General features: G+C 42.0%; 1 protein-coding gene across 2 annotated transcripts; it reads right to left on the reverse strand.

Annotated features, from left to right (window-relative positions):
- Positions 1-943: 943 nt before the first annotated feature.
- Positions 944-18,046, reverse strand: CXCL14 (C-X-C motif chemokine ligand 14). Of its 2 annotated transcripts, none has more exons than XM_083488281.1 (4): positions 17,558-18,046; positions 16,347-16,452; positions 8,833-8,943; positions 944-2,111 (listed from the first exon to the last, which is right to left on the reverse strand). In XM_083488281.1, the coding sequence occupies exons 1-4, from the start codon at positions 17,619-17,621 to the stop codon at positions 2,096-2,098; spliced, it is 297 nt and encodes a 98-aa protein (XP_083344407.1). In that variant the 5' UTR covers positions 17,622-18,046; the 3' UTR covers positions 944-2,095. The 2 variants fall into 2 exon arrangements, with proteins under 2 accessions (XP_083344407.1, XP_083344406.1); XM_083488280.1 differs by having other exon boundaries at positions 944-2,114; positions 17,558-17,886.
- Between the last annotated feature and the right edge of the window lie 515 nt (positions 18,047-18,561).

Below are 18,561 nucleotides of genomic sequence, written 5' to 3' on the forward strand. Positions count from 1 at the left end.
AGCCGCTTCCCACAGTATATTGTGTTTTTGCATATTGCTTTCGTGAATGCGCACACTTTTGTGAAGCCATACAGGACCCAAGAAGTGAGGTGAGGCAACCGCCTCAGGCAGCGGAGTCCACAGGGGCAGCAGATCTGGTCCCCAGGGAATGCATTGTCTGCTGTTGTGGAGGTAGTGGCAGCAACAGCTGGATCTGACATCTCAGCAACCCCCCTAATGGCATCTCTACAGTGACCTCTTGGTGAATAGGAGGGGCTACTTGTCTCCTTCCACCCTTGTTCCTGATGTAGATTGTCACTCCTTATTCTCTGGGAGAGTGCCATTTTGTGGGTCATCTCAGGTGCTAAATGCCTTGGGCTGCCCTGCCACTAATAACCCATTTCTAAAAATTGGTTCTTATTTTAATCAGAGAAGAGGAAATTTTGAAGGAGAGTGGCATTTTGGTTCCCAATATATTGGCTCAGGGAGTGTGCATTAGGTGGGTTTGTCATAAAATGGAAACCAAAAGGAATTTTACTCATGTCCGTAAAGGGTAAAAAAGGGCAGTGGGGTGAAGGCAGTAGCACAACTGCACAGCTCAGTATGGCTTGGAGTGGGGATTACAAGAATTGTTACACTGTCTTCTTTGAAGGGTGAGTTGGGATCAGTGGCGTAGCGTGGGTTGTAAGCACCCGGGGCAAGGCAAGTAATTTGCACCCCCTAACCCGTGGATTTGCGCCCCCTAACCCATGGATTTGCGCCCCCTAACCCGTGGATTTGCGCCCCCTAACCCTAACCCCCAGATGTTGCACCCGGTGCGGCCGGCCCCCCCTGCACCCCCCACGCTACGCCACTGGTTGGGATTGACAAACAGGTTAAATGTTAAAAGACCAATGCAGTGATTGTTAACCTGTAGCAGAATTCCACACTTCTAATCAAGCAAAAAATAAAAACCATGGCCATCAACCATTTAAAATGGTTTTTTTTTATTCTTTATGTTTCCATTTGTCATAGAAAGAAATATGAAATCTGCATGCAACTTCCTAAATATTTCAAACATTTAAATAGCATATGATAATTTAGCAGTACAATACATTATACGGCAAGATAATAGAGGAAAATCTCCTGCAGTATATTTACAATTGAAAAGGTAGTTTTGTTATTTATAATTTTTTTTAAAAAGAGGAATGCACTGCTTACCATTGAAAGTATTACATTCAAAATAAAGATGTTGCTTTGTGACTAAAAGAGATATATCCACTCCCCTATCAGAGATTCACCACCTCTCATAAAAGGTACATTTTTAAAAGAGTTTCAGACTACAAATCGATGGAACCATACACAATATACCTGAAGCTTAAAATATCTCAAGCCTTTTAATAATAAGAACCGCAGGTGGGGAGAAATGTGCTTTCTTCATATTAAACTGCTTTAGAAATATTTTTACCATACAAAATAACAAAAAGAAAAGGGTAGCATATTACATATTACACCCTCTGCAAGGATTAACAGGTGAACAGCTTATATCCAGTTCAAAATCACTGAAAAACCTTATTTCTGAAATTGTACTGCAGAATGTATCAGGCATCCTACATAGAAAATTTTACCTCAGCTTTTCTTTTGTTCTACAGAAATGGAAATCTTCTACAACTAGAACTCTTTACAATGGCATAGAACGTTTCCCAAATGCCAAAGAAGAGACATTATTTTGGAACTCCCTTTTTAAAAACAACAACAACAACAACAACACCAATTAATGATTCGCTGAATGAGCTTATAAAGCCCAGTTTCCAGTAACGGTGATGTATGAACAGCTATTGAATGAAGGTTTTAAAAAACAAAAACAAATGACACCAATTTTTAAATGAAGATTACGTCTCATGAGATTTCTCTCTACAAAGAAGGCTTGTATGAAATCTAGTGTGTAAAAGACCCTTATGAAATCTGGCAGCTTTTTTTTTTTTTTACAGCTATAAAATGTAAAAAGTGATCCTTGGTAAAAAGTGCTTTATAACAATATAGATTTTGTGTCTTGTCTTGCGAGAAGTCATCTCCATCTCCATTGTCCATCTTTTCCTCATGTCTGCCACAGAATCCCATTTCTTCTGCTAGCTTCTTACTCTTCATAAACTCTGCTGAAACAAAATAACAAAATAAGAGAAACAGAACTTGCTTTTCGGCTGGCTAGAGTTAAACAACAAAACAAGCAACCTTGGAGCCACCCAGGAAACTAAATGCCAAAGCACAATACCTGCCAGCATCCCAAAGCCAATAACTGCTACAAAAGGCTGGTTGCCTTTATGTCATGTCCTCCATAGCCTTAAAATACCTGTCAATATCCTCAAGGCAAGTGAAAGGCTCACCCAGTGAATTGGCAGGTAGGTGCCTACTTAAAATGCCCATCTTTCCAGCCATGTCTTAAAGGAAACCCCTAAGGGAGCTGCCTCAGGTGCCAAAATGTCTTGGGCTGGCCACGAGTATCATATCACTTTAAACAATCACAGTTTCCCCCAAAGAATTGTGGGAAGTGTAGTTTGTTAAGGATGCATAGCAGGGCTGTCTTACCCATAGGCGCTAGGGGTCTGGGGCACCTGGGCGCCGGTCTTTCAGGGGCACCAGGCCAAGAGTCCGGGGCCCGAGAGTTGAGTCTGGGGAAGAGCCCGCCCGTTGGTCGGAGCGCTGCGGTGGGCTTTTCTGCTGGTGGCTCTGCACCGCGAGTTTGGGGGCGACCGAGCCAGCGAGACGCTGAGGCGGCTGGTTGGCTCCACCCTCCTGTGTGCCTGGAACTGGGCACCCGGGGGAGGGGGCGCCGGGTGGATCTTTGCACCCTGGCACCGCATATGCTTAAGACAGCCTTGATGCTGAGTGTCCTTAGCAGATCCTTATTTTCCTCCCAGGACAACAATTCCCAGAGTTCCCTGGGAAGAGAGCTTGATTTAACTCTATGAAAGGACTCTATGAAAGGACTAAGGGGTCTCCTAACCATTCTCAATGCAATTAATTAACTCTCAGTGTAATTAATTAATGTATTAATTACACTCCCCAGGATACTTTGGGGGAAAGCCATGACTGTTTAAAGTGATAAGATGCTGCTTTAAATCTCCAAGGCAAGAGTGAGCCTTTCAACCATGCCATCAAGCTTTTCCCGGGCTCTTCCTGCTTCATTCTAGCTGCTCTGCTACTCAAATACGAAATGGTTAGATTCCATGGGTGGAGAGTTGAATACACACCAGCTGCTTTGTAAGTTACCTTATCACATATCTTCAGGGCACTTCCCTGTGAATCTTAAACAGGAGTTTAAGAGTCAATTACCATGGAAGAAGTGTACAAGTACAACAGCAGCAGTTGACTGGGCACAGGGGCCTGCCTTGCTTATATCAAATTGCTGTAACTTTCAAGCTCCACCAGCGCCCTAAGAGAGGTTATGTGACAGGAGAGGCTGTGAATGCCAACAAATAAGGAAACTGTGAGCCTGTTATTCTGCAGATCTTAGCTGGGTTGTTGGATAGTGTGCTAGACACAGAAGTGTTGTAAAAAGGCAGTTGATAATAGCATAACTCTATATGTAGTATACACCGGAGTTTATTTTTTATACCTAGGACGACTTTGTAGTTTGTTGTTATACAGCTAGGGAGAATTGAGTAAGGAGTGTTGGACTCCTTCCTGTCTGATTCATTTCAGAGAAATCATTAGGGGGACACATCTTCATCCCTGTAAATTGGGGCAGGGGGGGAAAGGTTTACTAGCCCAACAGCCATTTTGCATTGAGGACAGTCTTTTGGGGACCACATGCCAATAGTGGCTGGGAGGCAGGATTGGAGGCAAAAGTGGGTGGCGCAAAGGATGTGACTCACCTAGGGATGCTGGGTAATTCCATTGGAAATACAGTGGTACCTTGGTTTTCGAGCATCTCGGAAATCAAACCTTTCGGCTTTCAAACATTGAAAACCCGGAAGTAAATGCTTTGGTTTTCAAATGCTTTTCGGAAGCCAAACGTACCACATAGCTTTGGTATTGAGTTTTCGGGATGTAAATGCTTCCGGAAATGCATGCTTCGGTTTTCGAACGTTTCAGAAGTTGAACGGTCTTCTGGAATAGATTACGTTTGAAAACCGAGGTTCCACTGTAGAAGCAGAGATTGCCACAAGTGGCCTTTTTGCCCAAGGTCAGAAATAGAAACTGTGCATATAAGTGGTATCCACTATCTTTCTTAAGTACACAAATATCAAATAAATGCCTGCGTTGTTTTGATGCTTCCCTTGCATTCTGAAATCCTGGACAGCTGCTGCCAAGTGAGAGTAGACAATGTTAATCTGGATAGACCAATGGTTCTCCTTGTTATAAGGCAGCTTCCTGTGTTTCTTTAGCATGTTAGAGAGTCATAGAGCTTCCATTCCATTATATCAATCAATTTTACAACTGTGCAAGTATTATTGTCCCCATATTGGCAGTGGAGTGAGAGATGGTGACTTGCTTAAGGCTCCCTAGTGAGTTCATGGCAGGAGCAAAATGCAAACCATGAACTTCCTGACTCTCATTGCAATCTCTCAGACACTTCGATGCCCCACTCAACACCGCATAAAGCTAAGGATCTGAAATCCCAAATGTAGTTTTGCCTTCAGTCAGGCAGAGCTTCTGAATTTAAACCGGTGCAGGCAAGACAGAACATTCAACAAATGCGGATTTTCATCTTTTTTGCCATCCCATAACAGCAAACTGGAATGATGTCAGCTTGCATATTCAGCCACTTTTTTCTTCTTCCTGAAAGGGTCATGGAACGATTTTTGAAACTACGATGTGAATATTTCCCAGAGGAATCCTGTGCAAGTCCCACTCTGTTCAACAGAGCTTACTTCTAGGTAAGTGCATATAGGGTTGCAGTCTCAAAAATGAGCAACATAAAACTTCTACTTTTAAAAATGGTTGTGGGGAGGCAATCCAGTTGCTGTATTTATACAAACAAGCCATGAAGCAGCACACCATACTTGGGACTGGCCTTATTTCTGGGAAGGAGAAGTGCAGGCTTTCATTGCATTTATCTTTTTAAAGCCTCTAATACCTAATTAAAAAATTAATCTGTGAGCTGTGTCCAGCTTCTCCTGGCAAAATCCCCACTGACCTCTATGGCAGTGGGATTGGATTCCGTGGCTCGCATGTTCAGTGTTTTGTCTGTCCCTTAAGCTTGTATTACAAGGGAGGTTCGCATGCAATCAGGCTCTTTGTTCTTAATAGTTCATCTGCTTCTGCTGTTTCACCCCAGGGCAGGTGCGCTGAAGTTCAATGAACCCTGATGCTGAAGGAAATCGCTATTTACATAAGCCTCTATTCATCCAAGCTATAGGGAGAAGCAAAGGTGCTCCCATGATCAATGTTCTGGCTTTTTAACCTAGGAAAGAGAAGTTTACTTTGTTCTTTCGCCATGAGCCTCTTGGGTGAGCTCAGGGTTAGTCGTGCAACAAAGATTTTTGCGGAACGCTAATGTTGCTTTAGTTACTTAAGATTCAAAGATTTGCTGCAGCACTGCTCAACCAGAGGCACTGTAGCCACTGTGCCAACGTAACACCAGAAATTACAGCATCGATCTGGAATTTGCTGGTATAATAAGGCAAATGCAGAGGGTGACATGTTATATTCCTGTGAGCATAACTGGGCTTTCCCAAAATCTGAAGGCTAATCTTAAAGGGCTGCTATCTGCAGAATGATAAATGAACAGCAGGCAGTTGCATGAGTGAAACAGAGCCAGAGGCTCTCATGTGGCATAATGCATAATAAATACAGCTATTGAAATGGGTCTCTAGTTGAGCATGTTATGAACCACAGTTTCAGTTGCTTTTTGTCTGAAGAAAAATAGCTGAACTCCTTATGGGGGATGGGGCATCTTAACCATCATAAATTGCTTACTGCAGATCTTAAACCCGAGACCTACATAGTATTAGAGATCTAACCAGTGTACCATCACACTGAGCTCTGCCCAGAACAAAGAATCATGGGTGGGGAGAGGTCATATATGTGGGAGTCACCCAAGCAGCGCATTGGCCAGAACAAGTCATGTGGCATAGTCTGTTCTCTCCAAGAACATCCTTGTTAGACCAAAATAATGGTCAATTCTCCCTTAAAAGCATCTTTATTATAACATTTGGTTAATGTATAGAGAATAATTTGATTCCTGTCAGGAAAGTGAAATGTCACAAATCTGCAGGTGTTTAATTTCCTATTGCCTTGAGCATTAAAAGAAACAACAATCCACAACAATCCTACATATGTTTACTCAGAAGTACTCCACACTGAGTTTCATAGGGCTTACTCAAAAGTTAGGGGTATAGGATAGCAGCCTTTAAAACATTGTCATTCAAAAACTTTGGGAGAGTCTGTGAAAGCAATAATTAAGGCCCCTTTTCAGAGTGCAATGTTTAACTAGCATTTAATTGGGACCTGTTGTCTGATCTTTATCTACTGTATTCACCATATTAGCATCGCTGTATGCAAGCAGGACTTAGCACAAAGCACATCTTCAGTGCCAAAGCTCAGTACTGAAAGAATTCACCTGATCATAAACAAAGAATTCACCTGATCATAAACAAAGTTTTTTTCCAGCCCACCAGTGAATGTACTTCAAGGGAAAGGGGGCAGGTTTTAGAGCAGGAATTGTGAGCCTGTGTTCTTGCGAATGAGATTGGACTCCAACTCACATCAGCCTCAAGCGTTGGTCAATTAAATTTTACCCACTGGAATTAATAGACTTAACTTAATCATGCTCATTACTTTCAGGGGATCTACTCTGAGCAACCTAGCAGTTTGAAAGCACGTCAAAGTGCAAGTAGATAAATAGGTACTGCTCCGACGGGAAGGTAAATGGCATTTCTGTGTGCTGCTCTGGTTTCGCCAGAAGCGGCTTAGTCATGCTGGCCACATGACCTGGAAAAACTGTCTGTGGACAAACGTCAGCTCCCTCGGCCAGCAAAGTGAGATGAGCACCACAACCCGAGTCGTTCACTAGTGGACTTAACTGTCAGGGGTCCTTTACCTTTACCTTTTATTCTGAGCAAAGCCTAGCTGAATACCACCCATTGTTTCCACTTTACACTTACAGTGGTACCTCGGGTTAAGTACTTAATTCGTTCCGGAGGTCCGTTCTTAACCTGAAACTATTCTTAACCAGCCGCCACGCCGCTGGAGCACAATTTCTGTTCTCATCCGGAAGCAAAGTTCTTAACCCGAGGTACTATTTCTGGGTTAGTGGTGTCTGTAACCTGAAGCGTATGTAACCTAAAGCGTATGTAACCCGAGGTACCACTGTACAGGTTTGTTGTGTAGTTATATGACTTGTTTCAGCATTCCTATGTAGTTAAATGAGACAGCAAACATGAGCCTTTAGACGGTGGGTGAAAGCAGCCAAGCAGTTTTGTTGATGTGGGGGTTATACTGTTAGCCATTTCAGACCAGACTATGCAACTTCGTGTGTGTGTGTGTGTGTGTGTGTGTGTGTGTGTGTGTGTGTGTAAAATACAGTGACCTGTCAGAGAAAGAATTAACGTGATCAGTCTGACAACCCAGAGGAATCCAGAAATTAAGAATTAAGCCCTTGGCCTCAGGCAGCCCTCTTCTCACCAGACATCCTCAGTTGTGTGGCATCTGGATGTCTAGGCAGGTTTACATCTGACGTGCCTTGCTCTTTACAAGCCAAAGGCAGATTCTTAGCATTATTTAAACATAAGATCTTGAGTATTTTATTTCCTCTGTGGTAGCCTTTAAAAAGTAAACAAGAGGAAATGAGGTTACATAATAGTTGACATTTAGCAGTGCAAACCATTTTCTCTCCGGCTTCCCAAGTACTACCGCAAGAGCGCTGGCAGACAATCAGGCAAAACTATCAGCATGACTGAGGAAGGGACAAAAAAACCAAAAACAAAACAAGGCTCTCTAGGAAGCGAGTCCTATTGGACTCGATGGCACTTACTTCTGAGTAAACATCTTCATTTCACAGACAGGCTAAATTACTGTCCCAGGATTTGAGTCAGTACCTGCCAAGGCCTTCACGCCAGCCTTGTTTGTCTTGACGTGGTTCCTGAATGTCACCCAGACAGCTCAGAATGCTGTAGAGTACATGAAGTGTGTCCCACTTTATGTTCACAACAACCCTGTGATGTAGTTTTGTTCAGTGTGTGCAATTGGCCCATGGCTGCCCAGTGAGCTTCATGGCTGAGTGTGGATTTGAACTCAAGTTATGCCAGCCACTCTCAAACTTTTTAACCACTATGCCACACTGTCTTTCTCAAAAACTAATTGTGCTCAAAAATAGCTGCAGCTGCTGCGTTTACTCATATTCATACTATGCATTTAGCAGCTGCACAGTGACAATATGTTTCAAGAGAATGACACCTGTCATAAAGATAGTCACAATAAAATCAAAAGAGCCAAGGATTTGGGGAAATGAGGCAAAAAACCCCAGAGGAAGTAGTAGAAGTAGTTCCAATTTGTGGATTGATTTCTGCTACTACATTGGCTGTTGGATCTAGTTGTTTGGTACTTAAGCTGACTTGGATTTATGCTTAAGCCCTTGTGTCCAAATTGCGAAATAAAAATGGAACTGTCATCTGAAATGTTTGATGTTTTTTGAAATCTGGGATTTAACTTGACAACTCAACACTTTCCCTTTAAATTACATTGATACCACACTTCCGATATGAAAGCCAGCAGCGATGTCACACTTGTCACTGTGATTTATGGGTCAAGTGTTCAAGTTAGACAGAGACATCTTTTCCCAGAATAAACACATGTACTTAATAACCCAAGATACCTCTTGCTCATAGGGACAGGAGGCTGTCCTGAGCTCTGGACACGAGTGATACCCACCTCTCTTTCTCTTTCCATATTGTGTACCACTTAAGTAATCTTTTGGTACTCGGGAGTTTGGGATGCAAGCAGTACTGGTGGCCACCTCGGAATCGGGATTTCATTGTGACTCTGAAAGGAAAGACAAGTTGTGAAGATGGAGCAGCCGTAATGATGTTAACAAACATGGACTCTTAACAGAACGATAGCTAGCAGCCTAATCCTAAGAGATTGTTATATAGCACTGGTCCGCCATCTCCCTCACCCCATCCTGCAGTGTGTTACATACATGCCATATTGTTGTTTGCTGCACTAATGCCTCCAATCCCAGTTGGTTGGGATGGATGTGATGTCATGGAATGTTTATGGACATTCCAACTCTGAATAGGGCTGTCTCATTTGAAGCCCATTTGGAAGCCCATGCATTGCAAACAGATTGTCAGTGTCACCGAGCTTCGACAGCACCCATCACCTGCTGGAGGGGAGGAAAGCAAGACTGGATACAGTCTTCTTCCTGCCAGAATGGCAAGCAGCTGACTAGACCAACTATTTGTTGGCTGGGGAATGTACAAGAATGGGACTCCATCAAGCATGGATCATCAATGGCACAATTCCAGGTGGCTAAATGGATTATTTTTCACTCTTAGTGGAAGCAACTGCTGGGGCTAGCAAAGTGAATCAAAGTTGATCTCTGGGGATCTAGTGAGTCTTTTTGGTGTCACAGCTGTCAGAAGATTCTCAGGGTTGCCACACCGTCTTGGGGTGGCCATTTGTGCATGCATGGCTTAAGAAGAGAACTTGCATCACCATGAAAGAGGACCCCAAGCTGCATAAAATTTGCTCATGGTAATTTGTATGTATGGGTGCAAATAATCACTATAATTTAAAGAATCCCAAAATCTAAGAATTGTATAGTTGGAAGGGGCCACAATCCAGTCCAACCCTCTTCAATGGAGGAATCTTTTTGCACAACATGGGACTTGCACCCATGACTCTACCAACTCAGCTATCTCAGGTGACAAAATAGCTCACCATAATAGGGAAGACACCAGCGGATGTGTGTGCGCCTGCTCAGTCTGCTGGCCAGATGGTCATTGTCAAGGTTTATAGACTACTTCAAGGCTCCTGCTCCCCCTTTTTATGGGGTTTCTTATTTTTAAATGAACTTCAGATAGACAGACCTTCAAAACAGAGGACTGCCCTCTGACACATGGTCACCCTATAGCCATACAAGCAGCCCATTAATTTCATTAGATTTGGCAAAGCTGTGAAGCTTTCCATGTCATGTTTAGTCTTTGCCTGGCCAACAATAAATTTGTCTTGCATCAGCCAGACATTCGCTCTCTTCCTTTACTTCGCAGTATAATGACTTTCCTTCCACTCTGTTCAGACCTCAGGGTATTGTGTCGCCAGCGTCCCAGCTTTTCTTTCTTGTCTATGTCTGCAAAAGGTTCAGCTTTCCAACACAGTCTTACACTGAGTCAGCTAAATAATTATCCCACTTTCCTATTTTCAGACCTGATTAGCAACAGCTTTTATATCTACCGCTCCAGGATCTCAAATATATCTAGATATATTTTTTCCAGCTGTACTCCTTAAAATTCCTTACCTGAGATGGAATGTGGAATATCTTAATGGCAAAGCCATGCAAACAAGCAATGACAGACAGAACACAATGTCCTGACTACGTAAAGTCTGATGCATTTTTTAAAAGGATTTTAATCGCTTTTGGGTTGTTGTTTTTGATTACCATGACTCCAGAAAAATCTAGCAGTTTTTAACAAATCTGTTGTTTCTTTGAAAAGAATGGGATTCCAGTCAAAATGAAGAAAATGATCATGTCATGATGGTTTCTTCATGAAAAGTTTGTTTCTGAAATACTGCAATAATTCTACATGCAGAAATGTGGGAGGAGATTGTTAGGAAAGGCTGCCACACGTTTCTTTCTTTCTTTCTTTCTTTCTTTCTTTCTTTCTTTCTTTCTTTCTTTCTTTATTATAATAATAATAATAACAACTAAATTTATGTAACATTTAAGAGGTGGCTCCTGCAGCAGTTTGCAAATTTAGTCAAAACTCACACTCCATGCTGCAACAAAGTGCAAACAAACACACAAAAACATTCCTAGTTCAGTCTCTTCTACACTAATTTCCTTCAGAGCAGCATTGCAGTTTCAAACATTTAAAAGAAAAGAAGGGAGAAAGGGAAAGGAGGAGGAGATATACTGAGAGGGAACAAACTTTTAGGGCTGTGAAAATGTATCTGAAATATTGAACAACGTCAGCTGTTTTTGAAAAAATGAGAAGGGAGAGTTGTGCGCTCCCAACCTTGTTTCATATCTAGAGCTCCACTCCCAAGCGGGCTTAACTGTGTGCATTTTTCTTGATGATTTTTCAGGGAGAGTGTAAAGTTTCTCTAATGGGCATTTCATTTATGTTTGTACCTCACGGCTTCTGCCTTTTCATTTGGCTGCCAAATCTGGCTCAGCTTCTAAAGGTCTGGAGCACACGTCTCTCCCATACCCATCCTGGAGAAGCTTGTTATTGTTTTTTCCTTGACGGCCTTTCAGCGTCCTTCTACTGCTGGCATCTTGTTTGTGAGAGCATACTGCTGTTTGGTTTTCCCATCAGGCAGGCTAACTCCGAGGCCCAGACTCCAGTCCTTGGCAGCCAAGGCTTGGGCAGGAAAGCCTCGCACGGCTTTTGTTATGCTGATGCACGTTTCTGAACTCTTTGTCAGCCCTGGGTTACTGATGTAATGGAGACATAACTGTGTATGAGAGCTGACTGGGAAACTGCTACCTCCGCACCTTATGGGAGTTTGCTAATTTGTAAGGACCTGTCAGGAAAGGAGGTCACTGGCACATCGGTCCACATGGAGGGAGGGTGGAACACCCATTTCCTGGTGTTCACATAGAAACTCTGGCTCATATTTTTGGACGGAGGAAGGAGAGAGAGCAAAAGGGAGGGGTGGCCTTCTTCCTTGGCGATGGAGTGAATGGTCTGGCCTGCTATTCCAGTACACAAGGTAGGAAGAAAGTTCTGCATCCCCACCTTCCTCTTGGCTGGCTCAGCCACTCCTTTTTCTGGCCCAGTTTTCCCCACTAAGCTATAATACCAGCCATGCCAATGAATTACTGTACTGAACTAGCCAGTTCTTCCTGGGAGTTTCTGAAGGCAATTTTCTCTCACCATCCGAGGACCACCTGAGTCTCCATCTCATGCTCTTGGGTTTGTTGCCCACCCCCCCGGACTATGCATGAGACAAAGGAAGCTCAGAAATTCAGCTTTCTTCTTTCTAGCCTCCAACACTCATTGGCCATGGACTTCTAAGTTGCAGCCACTGCTATGCTGCCACTTTGAATGTGATGTAGCTGCATATATTGGCACTACCCTATGTTTCTATATATACAGGGGTGATTCTGAACTCCCATCAGCTCCAGGCAACATGCAGTCTAACATCATGCTCAGCGAGTAGAGCAGAAGAGACTCTTAATCTCAGGATTGTCAGTGTGAGACCCACAACTGAGCAAAATATTCCTGCATTACAGGGGGTGCACCAGATAACCCTTGCGGTCCCTTCCAACTCTACAGTTCTGTTTCTATGATCATCTGGAGGTCAGTGTTCAGGGATGATGGAAATTATAGTCCAACACTATGTAGAGCACAGAACATTTGATGTATGGAATGCTCTTTCCAGAGGCAGTATACCCTGAGTACCAAATCCTAGGGGGAAATAGTAGTGAACAAAAAATGAACATATTCGCTTTTTATGTACTTGTGGAATATTCTTCCTAGGTAAAACCACCTGGTCATCTCATTGACTTCTTTTCTCCCTTATGCAAATATATTTGTTTGTTCAGAAGACATTTCCTGACTGCTTGTTTTACTAACTCTGCTGCAGCAGCAATGATACTTTTTATCCAGGCTGAATGTTGATTGCATGATTGATGTACTGGTGGCATTTTGTGTTATAATTGTGCTTTTGTGATGCTTCCTGGATTTTAATATTTTTAATTATGCATTTGGCAGAAAATGTGCTTTGTATGATTTTAAAGAAACAAGGGTTTGCTGTTGAATCCTGAAACTCTGAATCCACCTGAGTTCAGCTCTTGCAGAATCTTAGTGCATTACGGCAAACCTGTTAAACTAGCCTAGACTGAGCCAGGGAGTCATGGAGAAAAGTGCCGGACTCCAGATTGCAGTGGAGAGAAAGTTCACGGAGATAAAACCTTTTCTTGTGAGTTAGGCATGCATAAGAAATTTTTCCCATTAGAGTTCCCCCCTGGATTCTGAATTATCTGAAATTGTGTGCAGAGCAGTACTGATACAATAGCAACCTCCCATCTTTCTGTTTTTGATTTCTGGATTCTGTTTAGAATTCTGCACACGTACGGTTTGACTCTTTTTCCAGGTTGTGTCTCCCCACTTCCCCTCCCGCCTTACTGGTTAGCAATCTGCAGAAGTACACATATGTGCATTTATTAAAAAAACAGCAAAAAAATGAATCTTTATGTTATTGTACAAATACACAAAAAGGGGGAGTTACAGATTTTAAACTATGACAAATTGTGCATGTGCCAATTCCTAAAATTAATTTCAGAATTATCAACGATAAGCTGGGCAAAATGCAAGGCAGAGCCAACCTGTTAAAATGAATGGGCGAAATGGAAGAAGGGGCGTCTGCTGATCTCTGTTAGCAGCCAGGCGTGCTGAGGACAGTACATCTGAAGAGAAGAGCAACGCCAAAAACACAAGCCAGGCAGTTCCAAATAACCAGAATATGGGTGGTGGTGGGAGACCTTTTCCAAAAATATACGAGTATAGTTGATCAGGTCATTCCAATGCAGGAATGTCAGTATGAGGATTAACTCATTTATTACTTATAAAGAGATTTACCAGAAATGTGTATCTAGTCACTGACACAGCATTTCAGAAGTCTGTCCCATATAACGTATTTTGGGATTATGAAAGTGGAAATTATTATTATTTAGAAATATCAACATGGGTGTCAAATCAGTGTCTTGGGCATTATGAGTTGCAGCCAATCATGCAAGCCATAGGATCCTCACACAATCTACCTTTCTCTACCCTTCACCCCCTTTCTCTGTACCCCCTGAAAAGCCTCTGCATCTGAACAATGTGGGCTGTGTCTTATGGGGCTGCAATGAGAGTGGGGATAATCTGGAATCAGGCAGAAGAAGCCTTGATTATTAAGGGAAGTGTAGTCGAATGTGCTTTGATGGAGAAACAGGTTTCTACTGGGAATGTGCTAATCAGCATAATTGTAAGAAAGCTTTGCCCCATTCAAAATATTTCGAATGTAATCAGGGAATGCAACATAGTTACAAGCACACACCTCTTTTAGGCTTAAAAGATGCCTGTATCTTTACCCAACATGAGTAAAAGTAGCTGCGGGGAGAGGAGTCAGTGGAGAATGGAATAAAAGGAAAGTTCTAAAAAAGTCCCTCTACCCAACATCCAAAAAAAGAATTATAGAACACCATGAAATGTATAACTCTGCCCTGTGAAAAAAAATCAGATGAGTTTTGGCAGTTTGCTTGGTAGGCTCAGTTTGATCCGAAGAAAAACTATTTGTGCTTCCCAGTAGAAAAGCAGATCATGATGTATAGACATGTTTGGAGGCTTTTAGAAAGTTACTATAAAATAGAAGACTTTGCTTTGCCTACAGAGCTTTGCATTAAACTACTGGTCACTGGCTAATATGCTTTGCTCCCAATACTTTATGAGAACCACTGTAATCGAAACATTAGTTGCCAGGGTTTCGATTTCAAACCAGCTCATCCAAGTGCAGTATGGTTTGCTTTTAGCGCATGGTTCACACAACAACTGTCCGCCTATCTGACAGGTGTTTTCCATTTTCTTGAACACTGCAACAGAAATCAATGGACGCCAGCTGCTTCCAGTGTGGAAATAAGTGGTCTATACTGTGGACTCACCCATTGACCTTAAGCCAAGGAGTGCAAAGATGCTATTTCTGGTCATTTTCTTTCACACCAACCATGTTCCAGCCACTGAAAACCATATAATCTTTCTCATTTCTAGGAGCATTCCATTCAATGGCAGCTGGAGCAAAGCTAAAAATCAGAATCGGATGGATACACTGGAGGCCTTAATCTGCTGTGCGTAAAGTGAGTAGATACAGGTCATTAAGTGAGGATTTGTTCCCAGTCACGTTGACTGGTTCTTAACCTCTAGGTGTGTCCCAATCCACAATTAGCCACCAGTTGTTTGGCATTGCATTCATGAGCTAGTCAGCAGGTTCCCAGAACCTTTCAGTGCAGCGGGCCAGTCCCAGACAACAACAGAGATGTTGTGAGTCCTGAAAATGGCCATTTCCCCTTTCCATATGCCCATCCCCATGCCCCCACATTATATTTACCATTTGGAAGGGAACAAGCTTCTTTCTGGGAAACCTTGGTATGGCTGAGAGGGCTATCGTGCATAAGCAGGGCTGGGTTGTGTTTCTAGCAGCAGCTGACGCAAACAAGACCCAGTTGTGATGCAACACAGCCTTCTCTCTCTCTCTCTTTCTAAGTAGGGAACAAGTTGGTTACCACTTGTTATGTAACTAGTTCCAAAGGCAGCATCCTGAGGAGGAATTCTAATTATTTTATTTCATAATGTTGGCCTGGCCCCGTTCTGACAAATGACATGGCAGTGTGAAAACAAACAAACAAAAAGTTTCAGACTTTTAATTTGGCACGCCTCACAAGAAATGCCTAAGCAGAAATGATCTCATTCAAAGTTGTGCAAGTTGAAACAGGTCCCCGAAGATAGAGAGGTAATGTTTATATTTGAGGCTGAGCACTTTGATTTATTGACACCGGTTACTCCACGCAACGAAGAGGTGTTCCACATGTACAAGCCAATATTTATGTGGAAGTTCAATTCCACGGAGTGTGATGGGATTTATGGCAACCTTATGGTGCAATCCTGAACACAATTGCTTTAAGCCCACTGGAGAGAATGGGATGATGGTTGCAATCCTATATGCACTTATCCGAAAGTAAGTCCGATTGACCTCAGTGGGGCTTACTTCCGAGTAATGTATAGGATTATACTGCCAAGCACTTGTGCAATATTGCAGCCTTCTATAGCAGATATTTGGAAGCTCAATGAAATAAAGATAGATGATAGATAGATATATAGATGATAGATAGATAGATAGATAGATAGATAGATAGATAGATAGATATAGATAGATGATATATGATAGATAGATGATAGATAGATAAGGCACCTAATGTTGCTCATTACATTTCTAGGCATTTTAATATTACCCTCATAAGCCTTGTCTTCTTTTCTAGCAATTTACAATTAAGCAGATTTACTATATCAGAGACAGATGGAACATTTTCATAACAGTTACCAATTGTGCTGGGTTTAACATGTTACCATACTGTCATAGGCATTTTCTCTCTCTTTAAAAATATTAAAAATGCAGAAAAACAATCTGATTGATACAAACATATTTATTTTGATAATACCCTTAAAAAAAAAGGTGTGACTTACATGATCATTCTTTCCTTGCAATAGGGATACTTTGGCTTCTCTTCCAGCTTTTGTATATCACTGAATCTTATCTTGGGGCCCTTTCTTGCACATCTGCATTTTGATCCTAGAAGAAAAAGTATTTACCCATTTGTGTATATAAAATTCATTTCATATTATACATGTCCTTATCACTGCTCCCAAACTCTCTTTAATTCATGAGCTATTTAAACATATACAGTATAGAAAAAGTTCAACTTTTCTACAGTTTAACATGAAAGAGGACATTACTGTATTTTTTTATCTAGGCTAGTTGTAATCCTAAGCAACATATTGCAAAAAACAAAAGTTTTTCCCTGAGCAAGATCTTAAGATTGCAACCATTGTATATGGTTAAGTGAATTCCACTGAAGTTAGTAGACTACCCAACCAATTTATGTAAGTAAGAGCTAATAAGTTGACTAGGACTAATTCCCAAGTAAGTGTGCACAGGACTGCAATCTTTTGTATTTGAAGCCATGTGGCGGTCCTGTCTTTTAAAAGTGCACCTGCTGTGATCAAACTTTGTAAAAAAAAAAATGCACATTAAGATAAATAAACAGTCAAGCCACACTATTCAGATGATGGTTAAATATAACCTTTGCTACTGATTGCTTCTTTTTAAAAAAAATAGAAAAGGGATATAAAGACTTCTGAATTCTTTTGGAATTATTTGATATACAAATTGTCAAAGCAGCATCTGAGCTGGGCAAAAATCAGCCCTTCAAATTAAAGGGTGGCCAATTTAAAACCATTCCCAAGAGCATGGGACCAGTACTTAATGGGCTGCAGAGTTTGGCTGAAACTTTACCGGTCAAAGTTCTAGTTACTTTCCCCAGTGTGCATTAATGTGTGTGAATTCACCATTCCAAAGGAGTCCACACCAGATTAAATGCAAGGGGAATATTTCCTGTGATACGCACTTCAGCTCAGCTAACTTTGGGAAGAAGCTGGGGTTTCTGCTTTTCTGGTGTTCTTGCTATACAAATCTATAGCTTAAAATATATTTGCTCTGGGATTGATTTTTTTAGTTCAGGTGTCAGTTGCTTCTAAGTACATTTCAAAACTATTTCAACAAGCGGTAAAAGTGAAATGTGTGTGCATGAGAGAGAGAGAAAGAGAGAGAGAGGGAGGGAATGAGGGAGAGAGAAAAGGTGCTGAAATGCATGGTAAGTGAATAACCTGTAACTTACCTTCCACGCTGGTAAAGCAGATTACAATGAACAGTAAGAGGAAAACTGCTGTCAAGAGCTTCATGATAAGAAGACCTCAAGGAGCCTAAAGGTATGCTCTCTTATATTTCACTTGGATAAACTGCTGTCTTTCCTTTGCCTCTTTGATCAGACGCACTGGTCAGACTGAGACTTGGTGTTGCCACACTATAGATTGCAATGTGAATGAATGCCTATGATCTGCTCTCTCCTGGTTGCTGCTGCTGCTATTGCAGCCCTGTCGGTTTCAGCTGCTGTCTGTCTGCGCTCTGCCGCTTCCCTCCTCTTTTAAAACAGCTCCCGCTGCCCTTTCCTCAAACTCATTAATATGCAGAGAGACTAAATTACTTTCAGCAATTTCGCAACCCCAAAAAAGGGGGAGGGACTTACAGGGAACGAAAATAACTGATTCTGCTGAAGGCACCGAGTATTTTAGAGAATAACATACACTGCAGAGAAGGAGAAGATGAGGAGGAGGGGGATTGAGAAAGAGGTGGCTTTTAACTCTCTGCCCCATTGAGGTGGCAAGGCTGCCCTTTTTAACAAGGTGGTGTTGCAGTTGGTTCTGTGATGCTAGATGGATCCATAAAATATGTCTCTTCAGAAAACCACATTTTAAAAATGTGCACAAGCAGTGAAAGAGCTACAAGAACTTCAAGATAAGAATTTGTTAGATCACCGCCATACATTGTAATGCTGTGATCTGAGCTGGGAGCAGGTCATTGATATGCAATAAGTGAGGTAGCCCAATGACCTTGGGGGCTAGGATGTTGCATGACAGCTGGCTTTTGACAGATCTGAACATTTTGAAGAATTGCTTCTATAGGATTTCATCCTTAATCGTAGAACACAAAGGCTATCCTTCATTTTGCAATAGCTTCAATCCTTTGGGTGACATGGAAGATTCATCACACATCAGCTGTGTTGTGTAGTTTCAGTGTTTTGATATGGCAACCCACCTAATTCCTACCAAATGTCTTGGGAAA

Source organism: Podarcis liolepis, assembly GCF_965112155.1.
Source record: "Podarcis liolepis genome assembly, chromosome: 2".
Taxonomy (NCBI): Eukaryota; Metazoa; Chordata; class Lepidosauria; order Squamata; family Lacertidae; genus Podarcis; species Podarcis liolepis.

Excerpts from the sequence above, each read along its gene's own strand:
- CXCL14 (XM_083488280.1), bottom strand. The coding sequence starts at position 17,621 with ATGAAGCTCTTGACAGCAGTTTTCCTCTTACTGTTCATTGTAATCTGC. Across the intron at positions 16,453-17,557 it reads CTGCTTTACCAGCGTGGAAG|GATCAAAATGCAGATGTGCA; the intron begins GTAAGTTACAGG and ends TTTTTCTTCTAG. Across the intron at positions 8,944-16,346 it reads TGCAAGGAAAGAATGATCAT|AGTCACAATGAAATCCCGAT; the intron begins GTAAGTCACACC and ends CTTTCCTTTCAG.